The sequence below is a fragment of the Phoxinus phoxinus genome (genome assembly GCF_949152265.1).
Source record: "Phoxinus phoxinus genome assembly, chromosome: 15".
In the NCBI taxonomy this organism is placed as follows: Eukaryota; Metazoa; Chordata; class Actinopteri; order Cypriniformes; family Leuciscidae; genus Phoxinus; species Phoxinus phoxinus.
Genome location: NC_136890.1, coordinates 7,047,061 through 7,062,085, shown reverse-complemented (window position 1 = coordinate 7,062,085; position 15,025 = coordinate 7,047,061). Strand labels below are relative to the sequence as shown.

At 36.9% G+C, this 15,025-nt stretch overlaps 1 protein-coding gene across 10 annotated transcripts in view; it reads left to right on the top strand.

Moving 5' to 3' along the window:
* The window catches only part of tp73 (tumor protein p73), a 58,979-nt gene that overhangs the window by 29,501 nt on the left and 14,453 nt on the right, over nucleotides 1-15,025 (top strand). For all 10 annotated transcript variants that reach the window (XM_079636718.1, XM_079636712.1, XM_079636715.1 and 7 more), the window contains 4 exons: nucleotides 7,227-7,413; nucleotides 8,368-8,483; nucleotides 13,750-13,859; nucleotides 14,129-14,271. In XM_079636718.1, coding sequence (XP_079492844.1) covers nucleotides 7,227-7,413; nucleotides 8,368-8,483; nucleotides 13,750-13,859; nucleotides 14,129-14,271 — 556 coding nt within the window. The remainder of the gene's footprint in view (nucleotides 1-7,226; nucleotides 7,414-8,367; nucleotides 8,484-13,749; nucleotides 13,860-14,128; nucleotides 14,272-15,025) is intronic.

Genomic DNA, 15,025 nt, shown 5'->3' with positions numbered 1-15,025 from the left:
ATATGACATGGAGAAAAACTAGAGGTGATTTTTAGAGATATTTCCTTGACAGGACCTTTTATTCAAGAACATCTGGATTGTGTTAGAACTGCTTTTGTCCATACAATGAAAGTCAATGGGGTCCAAAAATTCGAAGCCCTGCACATGACATGCAGACAAAAATATATACAGTGGCCAAAATGATTAGAACGGTAAGATTTTTAATGTTTTAAAAAAAAAGTCTCTTCTGGTCACCAAGGCTTCATTTATTTGATCCCAAATACAGCAAAACCAGTAATATTGTGAAATATTTTTACTATTTAAAATAACTGTTTTCTATTTGAATACAATATATTTGAATAATATATATTGTATATTTTAAAATGCAATTTGATGTGATCAAACCTGAATTTTCAGCATCATTACTCCAGTCTTCAGTGTCACATGATCCTTCAGAAATCATTCTAATATGCCGATTTGCTGCTCAAGAAACATTTATTATTATTATCAATGTTGAAAGCAGTTGTGTACCATTTTTATTTAGGATTCTTTGATGAATAGAAAGTTCAAAAGAATTGCATTTATCTGAAATAGAAAGCTTCGATGAATTTCATTCCCTTTTTTTAGCAATTTGTTTCCTCATTTGATTTAACACACACAAAAAAAGGGAACATGTCACGATTTAACTAAAATACATGTCACGATTTAACTAAAATGAGGGAACAAATCCTTAATTCGTTGCCACGTTATTCCCAGCATTATATATGCAGGGAAACGTACAAAACAATGGACATCAGACATAAAAAAAAAACGATCTATTTTGATCTATTGTGACAACATGAGGGAAAGTAAATGAAGATTTTTTTTAATGCTGTATGGTTTTTCTTGCTAATGCAAGTCTTTATTACTACATCAAAAAGTTCTCTATTTGTGGAGTGCAACTATTTCTCCCAGGCATGTCCTTGGAGGGACAATGGAGCAGTCTGTGATGCTGGCTGCAATTTCACAGCCGTTAGCATAGGCAGCACATTTGTGAATTTATCGACGGAGATGGGGAGTTGGCTGAATTTGCGGGTGGCATGCTGAAACATGTCCATCAGGCTGTCAGACTCGTCATTATCACTTAGGCCCGCGAGCCTGCCCGAACGTGTGCCTTTCCAATGCTCACCTTCCTCCAGCCCATCATCTTATTTTACCTTACATCACTTACACCGTCTCCACACTGCAGGCGAGCGCTGCAGCACTGCATTATGATCCAGCAAGACGTCTACAAAGTGCACATTTCGTGCTTTGTTTCTTGAGCTTGCTGTGCCAAATGGCTTTGTGTGTTTTTGTTCGTTGCATTGCTAATGTACTGTAGATGGGATTTCTTCTTCAAACTAATAACTTTATTATATTATTTATTAAAGTTCTTATGGGGTTGTTTTCAGCATCATAATGGCCTAAAGGGGCTATATGGTTATCCATAACGGCAACAAGTATGGAACTTTGTTAGAATTTTTTTGTGGAATTTTTTTTTTGTGAAAATGATCATGCAACCCAAAGCTGTTTTCAACAACAACACAGTCTGTGAGTGACACACATATCATTGGCCACTGAGAATTTCAGACAGGTGGGTCCAGCTTTTGGAAATCCAGTTGATTGGATTCCCGCTTAATTTTGATCCCTCAACAATAACACCATTTATGGATGTTGCACAGATTTCATTGAATCAAAATCCTTTAAGTGGAAGCACTCCTAAAAATGAAGGCTCCAATTACAACCAAAAAGTTTGGTTCTGAATATATAATATACTCTTAAAATTAAGTTTTTTTGTATTGCCATGTATGGTTCCACAAAGAGCCTTTAACATCCATGGACCTTTCGATTTCACAAAAGTTTCTTTATAGTAAAAAAATATTTTTTGGTTCTTCAATGACATTGCTTTGAAAATCCCCTTTTGGAATCTTTATTTCTAAGAGTGCAGGAGAAACTTTTCAGCCAATAACTATTTATTCTTTAGTTCTTATAAAAGTTAAGTTCTTTCAGAAAGAATCCAGAAACCAATACATTGTTCTGGAGCACCAATAATTTAAAGTAGAATGATTAGTAACTCAAGAACCCAATGCAGCAAAAATAGTTCTTGATTAGAATTGCGTTGGTTGAAGATGTGCTACAAAGGAAGAATCTATAGAAGATAGATCATTAACATCATTAAAAATAAAGGTTCTTTATTAGCATTTGTGGTTCCATTAAGAACCGTTAACATTTCATTTGCACAAAATGACCTTTTGACTATTTCAATGTTTTTCATTCTAAGAAAAAAATGGTTGTTTTATATTTAACTGTTCACTAAAAGTTTTACCAAAATGGTTCTTCTGTGGCATTGTTGTGAAACCCACCTTTTTGGGACCTTAGTCCATTAGCATCACTAATTGAGGTCTTCTTGTTCCTCTTTCAGTTGGTGGTATTAGCACAGTAATGTTCTTATCTTTCAATCAGTCAACTTTTGAATTATCACTTCTTTCAACTCAACAATAATTTCAGCTAAATTCAACTGAATGATAAATGGTGTATGTCCAAAGCAGATGGATTAAGTGTAAAACAGTGGCAAGATGATGTGAATAAGGGTGTGTGTCACATGGGCGTGTTGAGACGTCTCCCTGTGCTGACACATCTACACCCAATGATCTATGCGGCTCTCTCATGTGTGTATGTGTGTTTATGTTACTCATTTACATAATCTCTCAGTGAAAGTTGTGCTGATGTTCTTAAAGTAAAATAACTACAAAGTTAAACAATACTACAAAGAAAAGAGACTATTATGCCACTTTTACTGTAGACTTATTAGGTTAGGGGAATCAAATCACTTTGTGGTGTTTGTGGCTTTTTAAAATTATTATAGAAATGGTTCATGAAGGAATACAATAAAAACAATAACTCAGTTCAATTAGTGGTTCCTCATAATAGAAACATTTTATTATTACTCAAATACCTTATGTATGATGAACTTAACTGAATTGAGTAAACTTAAACTTAAACATGTTCAAATAACTTGATTCAATGAAGTTCATCCTACCTTAAGTATTTGAGTAGAAATAACATGTTTAAATCACATGGATCAATATGACATTTATTTATTTAACTTACAGTAAGTATATTTGAGTGTAGCTGCTAATAATAATAACTCATACTAACAAGCCAATCACAGCTTTTCTTGTTGGTAGTTGCTGTTTTATTATTAAAACAACTAAAGATCTTGTTAGCAGGTCCTCAACTCTGCATAAAAAAATTAAAAAAACACCAGCATAACAAAACATTAAGGGCCCTATTTTAACATTATAAGGTGCATGATCTAAAAGGGTTGTCCCTATTCTCTTAATGAGTAATGGGTGTGTTTTGGGCGTAACGTGCAATAAACCAATCAGAGTCTCATCTCCCATACCCTTTAAAAGCCAGTTGCGCTCACGCCGTGGCAGATTCACTATTTACATTTTGCAAACGGAAAGACTGAACGCGTCTCCAGAGCGCAAGCGGATCTGCTAGTGCGCGATGTTAAAGCACGCGAGCAGACCATCTACGGGACAAGCCTGATTCCACCATATTTTTATGTACACAATAATAATTTTTGTTTTACATTGTAATCCTTTTATTTTGAATATTTACCATGTTTGTGTGCTGCTGCGCGTCCCTGTGTGTTTAATAAGCAGAGTGTACGCGCACTGTGGACCGCCTATAGGCGCACATTACTAACGCGCTCTTTAAATAAAAAAAATATTGCGCCATGGACTTTAGACCAGGTTTCAGTTGGTCAATGGCGCAGTCTGTTTCAGTTGCCTCAAAATAGCAACGCGCCAACAATCCGCCTGAACACACCTCGTTTTCAGCGCGCCCATTGGCGCACAGATGGGGGCAAACAACACTCGCGTCGCGTCTGGTGCTGCATTGCGCCGGGTGTATGATAGGGCCCTAACAAGTTTGCATAAACAAAGTTTGCATAGAAACAAAGATGCATAAAATAATAGGGTCCCATTTTATATTAAGTGGCCCTAATACCTGTGAACTTACATGGTAACTACATGTGTACATAGTATGTAACTACAGTGTAAGTACACATTAGTACATAGTATCTACAACTGTATTATTAGAGTAACTACACGTATGTAACAACCCACGTAATGGTATGTGTAAGTACAAATGTGTAACAGGACATTGGTAACAACACTTTTTTTCACATTAGTAAGTACACATGTGTAACTACATTTTGTATCAACAATATGTAGCCTATTTGTTGTTCCAATTCCACATGCAGTCTTAGATACTGCAGTTACCAGTTTGGGTATAAATGTATTTAATTTCCAACAAGTGGACAGTTCCTATGGAATTATCACGTAACGACACTGATGTACACAACAATTACCTTAACAATTACACTTTATATTAAGTGGACAGTTCCTGAGGAGTTACCATGTAACACTGGTATCACAAGGTGAAACTTTAGTTGTAATTCAACATTAGTCCTGCCAGTCATAAATACATGTATTCCAACTTGTAACTGCAGTATCTAAAACTGCATGTGGAAGTGGAACAACAAATAGGCTACATATTGTTGTTACAAAATGTAGTTACATAATTACTGTTACACATGTGTACTTACTGAAGTGAAAAAATGTTGTTACCAATGTCCTGTTACACATTTGTACTTACACATACCATTCTGAGGGTTGTTACATATGTGTAGTTACGCAAATGTTACAGCTGTAGATACTATGTACTAATGTGTACTTACACTGTAGTTACATACTATGTACACATGTAGTTACCATGTAAGTTCACAGGTATTAGGGCCACTTAATATAAAGTGGGACCCTATAAGGATACTTTAACACAACTAAGGCTGTGCACTGCAAGTCTTAAAGCACAGATTGAATCTTTTGACCGTCTGAAAATCTTTTTTTGTGCCGTCTGTTTACATGACTGGTATCCGATATCTGTGTTTACATTAATCCCCGCACAAAAATGTTCTGTTGGTGATCATTTTACTGTGCGACATGGTTGACCCTCAGGTTTTGAATGGCCGTACTAAAATTATTTTATAATTCATATCGGATGGCCATGATTGTTTGCCAGCATGGATAAGTTGAAAGCTGTCAGAAATGTTTGTTGCGCAAAATCTGACTGAACGAATATAGACCGGAAAATAACGGTAATTTTCGTTTGTTATTTTAGTAGTGCGATAAGATTTAATTTATTTTAATGAATTCAAAAGAGAGAGAGAGAGAGAGAGAGAGAGAGAGAGAGAGAGAGAGAGAGAGAGAATGTGTGAATGTAAATGTGCGTCTGTATGTAATAGTGAAGCTTGTTAGTTTATTTACAAAAACAGTGAATGCTATCACCTCATTGCTGAGAAATGGCCTATAATGTAGCTTTCAATTATCCGTTTAAATTATATTAAGCCTTAAATTTCTGCATAGTTAAGGTCATGGCCACTTAATTGACAGGTGGATTGCGGCTGCTGTCACTACTAGCCGTTTGTCTGCTGTCGGTTAGCCGTCACGTCACCTAAGCTAATTCCCGCCTTTTTGCCCATTTCCGTTTATCCGGGAGTGACGCCACAATGGATCGCACTACAAAGATGGCGACGGCTGACTCCGCCCACTTTGGGCTTCAATAATGCTCTTCAGAAACCTACGGGTGACGTCACGGACACTACGTCCATATTTCTTTACAGTCTATGGTTTACACATCATGTGCAACAAATTTCGATCTGTGTCAGATGTGAGTAAAAAAATCGGATATTTTGTGCTAGTGTAAACATGAGTGATTTTAAGCTGTGTTTACACAGGCACAAAATATGTGATAACATCTCAAATGGATTAAGCAAAGTGGTTTACGTTGTGACATCATATTGAAAATATTGTGTTGGTTTAACTTGTTTTAAGTAAATTGAAGAAGCAGCAAAATTCATTTTTGACCTACTTGATTGAAACATCATTTTCAAAATGAAAAACGAACACAATGAATTAAGCCAAAAAGTCAGTTTAACACGAAGCAATCATGTTTGAACGAGAAAACCAAATCAATGGTGTGAAATCACAATGAATTTTTAAAAATAAAGTGAACAGTATCAAAAAAATGCTGTTTTTGTTTAGGTCTGAATAATTAAACAGTCATACACATTTCTATGCTATAGGGTTTTCTGGGTGGTTGCTTTCTGACCCAAGTCAAATCTCTATAGTCTTACCCCTAAATATGCCTCACATCTCTTTGCTGATATTATAATTTATTAGGATATTAACTAAAATATTATGCGATTACCAATTCATCATTCAGTAAATTAAATTGTCAGATCTGGGCTAAACTGGACTTTGTAGTAGTATTGAATTTTAGATAAAATTATGCTAAAAATATTATGAGAATAAAATTTATGTTTATCTACCAGTATTAGAAAGTGAGTTGTGAACAAAGTCAGTAAATAATTTAAATATTATTTATAATAAATAAATTAAACTATTAAACTATTTTGGTTTTGCAATGCGGTTTCTATTTCTATTCAAATTCACACACTTGTGACATGTTTTAAGGCGTCAGATGTCATTTGTACTATTTAAGTTACACAATTGTATAACTTCATGAACTCCATGAGCTTTAGTTCATGAGATAGATTCAATATTTGATAGAGTGTGATTGCATCATCAGTAGCATTCAGCAAACAGTGCTCATCACATTTGTTCTTTTGCCGCACCTGGTGTACAATCTCCCTTTCATAAAATCTGAATCACATTAATACAAGTCCGCACAAAGCAGGCCTGTACATTTGGTGTTTGAGGGAATATCTGGGATGTCTTTATAGTTTTAGACAAGCTCTGACACGTGTGTGTGTGTGTGTGTGTGTGTGTTTGTGTGTTTGTGTGTGTGTGTGTGTGTGTGTGTGTGTGTGTGTGTGTGTGTGTGTGTGTGTGTGTGTGTGTGTGTGTGTGTGTGTGTGTGTGTGTGTGTGTGTGTGTGTGTGTGTGTGTGTGTGTGTGTGTGTGTGAAACCTCGTCCGTTGATGAATTTGTCTTAATTCATCATTTCTTAAGGAAATTCAGAACAAATCTGGTTATTTAGTGTAATGAAAGACCAACATTTTGCCAAGACGGACCCAGGACCAAAGTAGTTTTCAGATTTTGCATTTTTTTACATTTTGTCTTGGCTTCACTGTATACGCAGTATTGATTCAAATGCTTATGCATAACCCATTGTTTATTTTCATTTTTTTTCTGCAGTACTCTCCGTTGCTTAAGAAACTGTACTGTCAGATTGCCAAGACCTGTCCGATTCAGATCAAACTTGCTTCCTCGCCCCCAAACGGCAGCGTGATACGAGCTATGCCCATCTACAAGAAGGCTGAACACGTCACAGAGGTGGTCAAGCGCTGTCCTAACCATGAACTCGGACGGGACTTCAATGAAAGTTTGTAAACTTCATTCTTGTTTGATATTGTGACATTTCATCGTGTAAATGCAACAACTTTTTCCATTGCTTGACTGGTCATGTTAGTGTAATTAAAGGTAAATATGCTTTCTTTCCGTATATGTGACGACATCCTAACAGACCAGACATCTGAAAGCATTTATAAACCAGTAAAAATAGAACAAATTGGTTAACAAAGACATTTGAACAACTATTAAAAGTAAAGTCTTTAATTATTATTATAATCATTATTCATAATATGAACACAAAAAAGTTGCTGCATGAATTTAAATAGGCAAATGCTTAAGAGTCTATGATTGGATCATTATTGCAGTGATTATTATGATTATTATTTCTAGCATGTTATGTGTTTGGCAACAGACCTTGACCAAAATGTATGCACCTCTTGATGGATATAACATCACAACATTTATTTCCATCAAGAGGTGCATCAATTGTTGGTTAACCCAATACAAGATCTAGTCCAGCACTCTGTAAAGTCTCCTCCAGCACATCCCACAGACTTTCAATGAATTTAAGATCTGGACTCAGAGGAGCCGATTCATGTGTGAAAATGATTCTTCATGATCCTCACAACCATTCTTTCACAATCTGAGGCTGATGAATCTGCACATTGTCATCCTGGAATATGGCCATGATGTGTCTTCCTACATGGCTGTTTAAGAAATGAAAAGCTACACACTTAATCAATTAGGATTAGAAGAACTGTTGCCAAACATATAACATGCTAGAAACATAATAATCACTGCAATAATGATCCAATCATAGACCCTTAAGCATTTCATTTAAATCCAGTGACAGTGTATTATTCTTATTATTCACCTCAAAATAACCGAAGTACATCATTTTGAGAAAGATTGTCAAACAGAAATATTCCTCTTGTCCTTCCTCCTCTAATTGAGAAACTTTCCCCCCCCCCTGCTCTCTGTCCAGGTCAGACAGCTCCTGCCAGTCACTTGATACGGGTGGAGGGCAATAATTTGAGTCAGTATGTGGATGACCCTGTGACAGGCCGACAGAGTGTGCTAGTTCCCTATGAGAATCCACAGGTTAGTTGAATAGTTGCAGATGCACGTCAGTTCTACAGAGTCTTGCACAATGTTCAACAATTCTCAAACCTACTCAGAACACATTGGCAACCCCACAGCAACACCCTGGCAACCAGGGTGAATCACTCACATTTTCATCAGAAAATTTAAAACAATTATATTGTGTCTCACACTTACCCTTGTGAAAAACAAGTAGCATGCTTTACACTCTTTCCCCGCCAGCATTTTTGATCATTTTCACAAAAATCTCATGGCTCCTAGAATATTTGTTGTTGAATATCTGAACATGCAATATATCATACGAAAGAACAGACCCTCTGCTGTTTTATTCTAGCTTCATGCATTCTTTTTTTATCAACACTTGAATGTGGGTAAGTTTAATGAAAAATGCAACATTTTGAGCAAAAAGCTGAGAAAATCACGTTTTTTTTCACGTTTCAGAATGATGATCAAAACATACCTCGTCCTGGGTCGACATTTCATTCGGTAACATTAGGCAGTTTTGATTTATATGCTGTTTAAAGGGGTGGTTGATTATGATTTCACTTTTCTAACTTTAGTTAGTGTGTGATGTTGCTGTTTGAGCATAAACAACATCTGCAAAGTTACAACGCTCAGTTCAAAGCAAAGGGAGATATTTGCTTTTAAAAAATTGCTTTTTAAAGCTACGTTCTCACTACAAGCGACTTTGTCGCTGCAGGTCTCCAGTGGCTGGCGGTTAGGTCGCTAGTGGGCGTTCCCGCTACTGGTTGCCTAGTAATGTGAGTGACATTCACAACTTATAGGACAGTTTCTGACTGCTAAAATTAGCTTCTAGTTCAACTTGCCTCTGTCAGAGAGTGACGGATGATCACGTGCACTCCACTGACTTCACTCCTATTGGTTGTTGCTCCCGAAAGTCGCTCTTCATTTGCAAAAAAAAAAAGCGGATCTCAACGTTGTCGCGTCGCCAGACACGCCCCATCAGGTCGCCAACGGCCGCGATCGCGCGTGTCACCGGAAAACGCCCGCTCCCCATTGAAATGAATGGTAACTTGTCGCTTGTAGTGTGAACGCAGCTTAAGGACTACACGACATTCCTCCCGGGTTAGTGACATCACCAACCCTAAAATTTACATAATGCCCGCCCCCGGGAACACGAATTATAGATTATCAATACAGAATATGCTAATCAATGACTAGAAGATAACTACACATAAGCTACAGAAATTCATCAACTAACCAAACAGAAATGTCCTGTTGCTTCTACATGTTGACACTTCTTCTTGAGTCTCTCCATCTTTGTCTGACATGTTTTAACATAAAAGGCTAAAAGTTCAGTGCATGTCTGTGTGAGTGCAAGCTGTTGAAGCTCCGCCCTCTGTGCCGGGAGCAGCAGCTCATTTGCATTTAAAGGAACAGACAAAAACGGTGTGTTTTTGCTCACCCTCAAAAAGTGACAATTTTAGCATTCTATATAAAAATATCTGTTGGGTATTTTGAGTTAACACTTCCCAATCTGGGGACATCAAAGACTTTTTTTACATCTTGAGAAAAGGGCATTATACCACCGCTTTAAAGGGACAATATGTATCTTTTTAGGTATTTTATTATCTAAAATCAATATTTTTATTCATAAATATGTCCTCAATGGTGTACAAATACCTCGGCCAATTATCTGACTTATCCTTATAAATGAAGAATTTATTATCTTTATATACATGGGACGGGTAGGTCCACGGAGGCTTCCATGTAGTTCCGCCATCTATAATATTTGCAAAACTATAATAGCAGAGAGGGACAAAAAGTACTAAGCCAACGCGTTTCCACAACGCGTTTTCGTTCAGAGCCAGCCGAAACCAGCAGAAACGCAGGTGCAGAGCAGTGAGAGGCGCTTGAAACGGCACCGGCAAGTTTAAAAGTCTGGATTGCATTGTTATTATGGACCATACATATGCCAAGCCACAGGAGAAGAAAACATCGACGCCAAAAAAGTCAAAAATAGAACGTAAAATGCGTGGGATTTCCCCCTTTCTGGTCAATGTATCCCTGCCTTTGCTTAATTATTTTTTAATTTATCCTCCCCTCAAAGTGATCATAGTGCTACTACATAGTGGCGAGACGGATCACAAAACTTATCACGGATCCGTGGTTTGATTAAAGTCAATTTTATTTTAAAATGATTACTCACTCACTCTTGAGCGTCTGGCGCGAGTGATTTCAATGTAAAGACACGTTTATGCGCGTCTAGAGGTCCTGCGGCGCGGTAGACGCGAGCCTCATTCTACTCCAGTTTGCGCGAATGAGGCAAATTGCTATCACAGATAATGTCTTTTCTATCATTTCACTGTAGCTCAGCATCGCGATGTAAAGTTAACGTTATTGCATGATCACAGTTCATATGTGTGGGGAAAGATAAGCTATTAGAGTAAAAATATTGCGTTAGGCTACTTCAGTTAATAAGAAAAAAGATTTTACAATTCCTGCAAAATGCAGTGATGAAGTTCATGTTCTCATGATTTATTTTTATGAATAACAATGTTTTGAAACAATGTTTCAAAACACACCCTGGGCATAACTACAATATTTCATGTTTTTCACAGTCAGTAATTCATACTGTAGCCTAACATTCGTTTGTTTGTTGTCATGTTGCAGTTTGTTTGAAATAACACACCTGTTCACCTGAAGGAAAACTCGACGAAGTGCTATTAGAAGACATCCTGTCAAAGCTTTTTGGTACATATCGCCTACCGTAGATGCAATGCACATTTGAAAAAGCGAGGCGCTGGAGAGCAAAATTAGTTTGAATGCAAAATACAAATTCACCACTAGATGGGAGTAATTCCTACTTATTGTCCCTTTAATGTTGATGATCGCGTTATTTTAAATTTCCATCTGCTTACATATAACATCGCTTGTTTCTGCATCTTCTTCGCATGTGCTTTGATCAGAAAATTCAGTACTCTTTCAGAAGATGTCATAGCGCCCCCTAGCGTATAACAGTGAAAACACGGAAAATTCTGTGTTTTGGCGGGGACGCGTTCTCACAAATAAAGGAAAAGTCTGTTTGGCGGGGAAAGAGTTCAAAAGAGTGCTTATACGGAAATAATATACTTTAAAAATATATGTGAACTAATTGCAATTACAGTATTTGCTAATCGTTATTTTCAATTAAATGAAAGTCTAATGTAGTTTAAATTTATATTAAATGCAGTTAGTTGATGTAAAGAGGCCTGTTTTTGACCCAATTAAGAAGGACTTAAGTACATCTTTATATGTTAATCACGATTAATAAAACCTAACTGTTAAAAAAATATGAGAACAAAATAATACTGCTGCATCTAAATAATAATACCTATCTAAAAAGAATATGACCATCTCAAATAACCCATATATGTCGGGCATTGCATTTGAGCTGAAACTGAAGAGTGAATGAACTGCAATGCTTTGCTATAGCTGGTTGATATACTCAAACAAACACGTCCTACATGAGATTAATCAGATATAGACAACATATCTTACAGTAATCTTAAAGTAATCTTACAACTTACATTTGCACAAAAGGACACGAATGCGCACGTGAACTTGACCGCGTTTCAAAGCAAATCGCGTCGTTGTGGAGTTTCCTTAACAGCGCGCTGATACACGGGCAACTAAAGCACGTTTTTATCTATTACAATCATGTTATCATTATAATGTTATGTATATGACATATTTGCACTGCACATCTTGCACTTAACTGTATTTCAGATCAAGGCGTGCTGTCTAATGCTAACCAATCAGACTTTCGCCCAAAATGCTGAAATAAATATATTTTTAAAAGTTAGTATGATCATCGTTTTCATGATCGATCATTGCTCTCACGTTCGAGTAGCCTACTCGAGGACTTGTGCCCATCTCTATTTTTGAACCATGTAACCTTGTTAACAGTGCTTTAAGATTTTCCGGTCTAACAGGTAGGATATATATACAGAAATTGAATAACACTTCAAACTCTTTACAGTATTCACTGCATAAATTCTAAATTAAATATAGATTCATTCTTCTTAAAGCTACAAATGTTATTCAGTCAAGAGATTTGAGTGATTTTCTCTCAAATGTCTTAATAATTCTTTGAATAACCTTAATCACAGACATCACAGCACGGGTTTATAGGCTGCTGCCACTTTAAGACCTGACGCACATCCTATTTTCTCACAACTCTTTACATACATTTAAGATTCATTTAACTCATGTAACTGTGCTTGTGTCTGGATACTCGATAAATTTGTATGTTTTTGTTCATTCAAGCGCTGTCTGAAGCGGCTTTCTAGTGCGCATTAGTGTGTGTGTCACACAAACAGGAGATTCACAGATGTGCACACCAATAGTACCGCACTCTTTTGTGTCTTATCACGCATTAAAGCAATAAGCCACAAGAAGCTGTGGTTTACAGTTCATTTATAACGGCTAAGAAGCGTTGTCAGGCACAACACGAAGCATATGTACGTCTGTACATATTCATTAAAGTGTACTCTCTTTAAGTACACTTAAGTGGCCTTTTATTTGAGTAATATTATATTATCTGCAAGTAAAGTTTTTTAAAAATACATAAACTTTGAAGTACACTACGAGTATAGTGTGCTTAATGCTTCAGAGAGAACATTTCTCGTTATAAACTGTTTCTATGCTTTTCTATGTGCAAAAGCACACATACACAAACATACTGTTTCTTCACTGTTTATGTGCATTCATGCACATACTCTCACAATCCATATTTTCACAAATTCACTGGTTTGAAAATGAGTGAAACCATGCAATGATCACTCGTTTCAGGACGCTTAACATGTTCTGACTGGCTATAAATAGCTCAAGGATTATTCTCAGTAACAATACCTGTAGTTATTCCTCTATTGCTCTGTTGCTCCGTTTTGCGGCAAATTGGTGGCGCCACCTAGAGGCACATACTCCTTACCTTCTGTCAGTGCTGATGTTTGATTAATACATTTCTGGTTCTTTTTAATAGTTTGGTGAAATAAATTAATTAAGTGTTCAAAAACAAAAAGTTTTTAACTAAAACTGCATTAAAAAAATGCATGTCAAATAAAAAAGGGACATCTTGAACATTATTGACTGATAACTCTCACTATATCAGTTTTTTGAACTGGTTCATTTCAGTGTTTCTGAGTGAACCTAAATGAAATTATTAAAGTGAATTTGACTTTCCAAAGCCGTGCGATATGCTATATTTGCAATATAATGCAATGCTAGGAACTGAATACGTTTCTCTTTGTTTCTCTTACTCAAGGTGGGGACTGAATTCACAACCATTCTGTATAATTTCATGTGCAACAGCAGTTGTGTCGGTGGAATGAACCGCAGGCCTATTCTCATCATCATCACGCTGGAGACACGAGAGTGAGTGAACGCCTTTACTGTTTTCTTCAGCACTGATAACGACTTGCTTGTCACATGCTGAAAAATGTGTTGTGCAAAACAGTGATTCGTCACTTATTTTGCTTCAGACAAACAGAAGTCAACAAAATGTACTTAAAAATGAGCACTGACATCATTTAACTGTGACCTGCATGACAACAACATGCAAATTATTACCTGAAAACTGAATGGTTAGATTCAGTTTGGTTATGCCAAAAGTTAAAGCTGAACTCTACCATCTTTTCCCACAGTGGACAGGTTCTCGGTAGGCGTTCGTTTGAGGGCCGGATTTGTGCGTGTCCGGGTCGTGACCGCAAAGCAGATGAGGATCATTTCAGGGAGCAACAGGCGCTAAATGATAGCGTGGCCAAAAATGGAAATGCCAATAAACGAAGTAAGCCACGAATGCATTTCTTTCTTCATATCGTATTTAAAATAAGTTTCTAATCTTTTAAATGTTATCATAGGGTGTTCACACTTGGCAGGTTTGGTTGGATTAAAACGAACCCTGGTGTGATTGCTCTGTTAGTGCGGTTCATTTGAATAAGTGTGAACGCTGCCATCTGAACTCTGGTGTGCACCAAACAAGCGCACTGAAACCCCTGAAAAGAAAAGAAAAGTCTCGGTCCACTTTCAAAAGAACTCTAGCGCTTCGACTGAAATATGAACGCAACACGGACCAAATACATGTAAACGAACCCAAAACAGGAAGTGATGATGTCACGAATCTTGTAAAATCACGTCCTGTTTTGGGTTCGTTGACAGAATGCTCAAGAATGCATCAGAATGGATGGATTTAGTACAGAATGCCCTAAAAATTATAGAATGCTCAAGCATACCTGATTTTCCTCGTCATAGGAGCTAGGTTGCCCTACAGTTCGGTACAGGCATCAGAAACAAAATCTCCCAGCAGCAGCAGATCTTCGTTTGTGTGCGACGGAGGTATTCCTGTTGCTGGTTTGACTCCTTTACAGTTCTCAGCTGGTAAAAATACCATCATATGTACACACAAGATGTCCGTAGCAAAATATACGTCATAAAAGCCGTGTTTTTGTTTAGCATCTCTAGGTTTGTTGTTAAAAAAGACATTTTCTTTTTTGGTCCGGACCAAAAAAACAAAGAGAACCAAAGTGCAAGTGTGAACACAC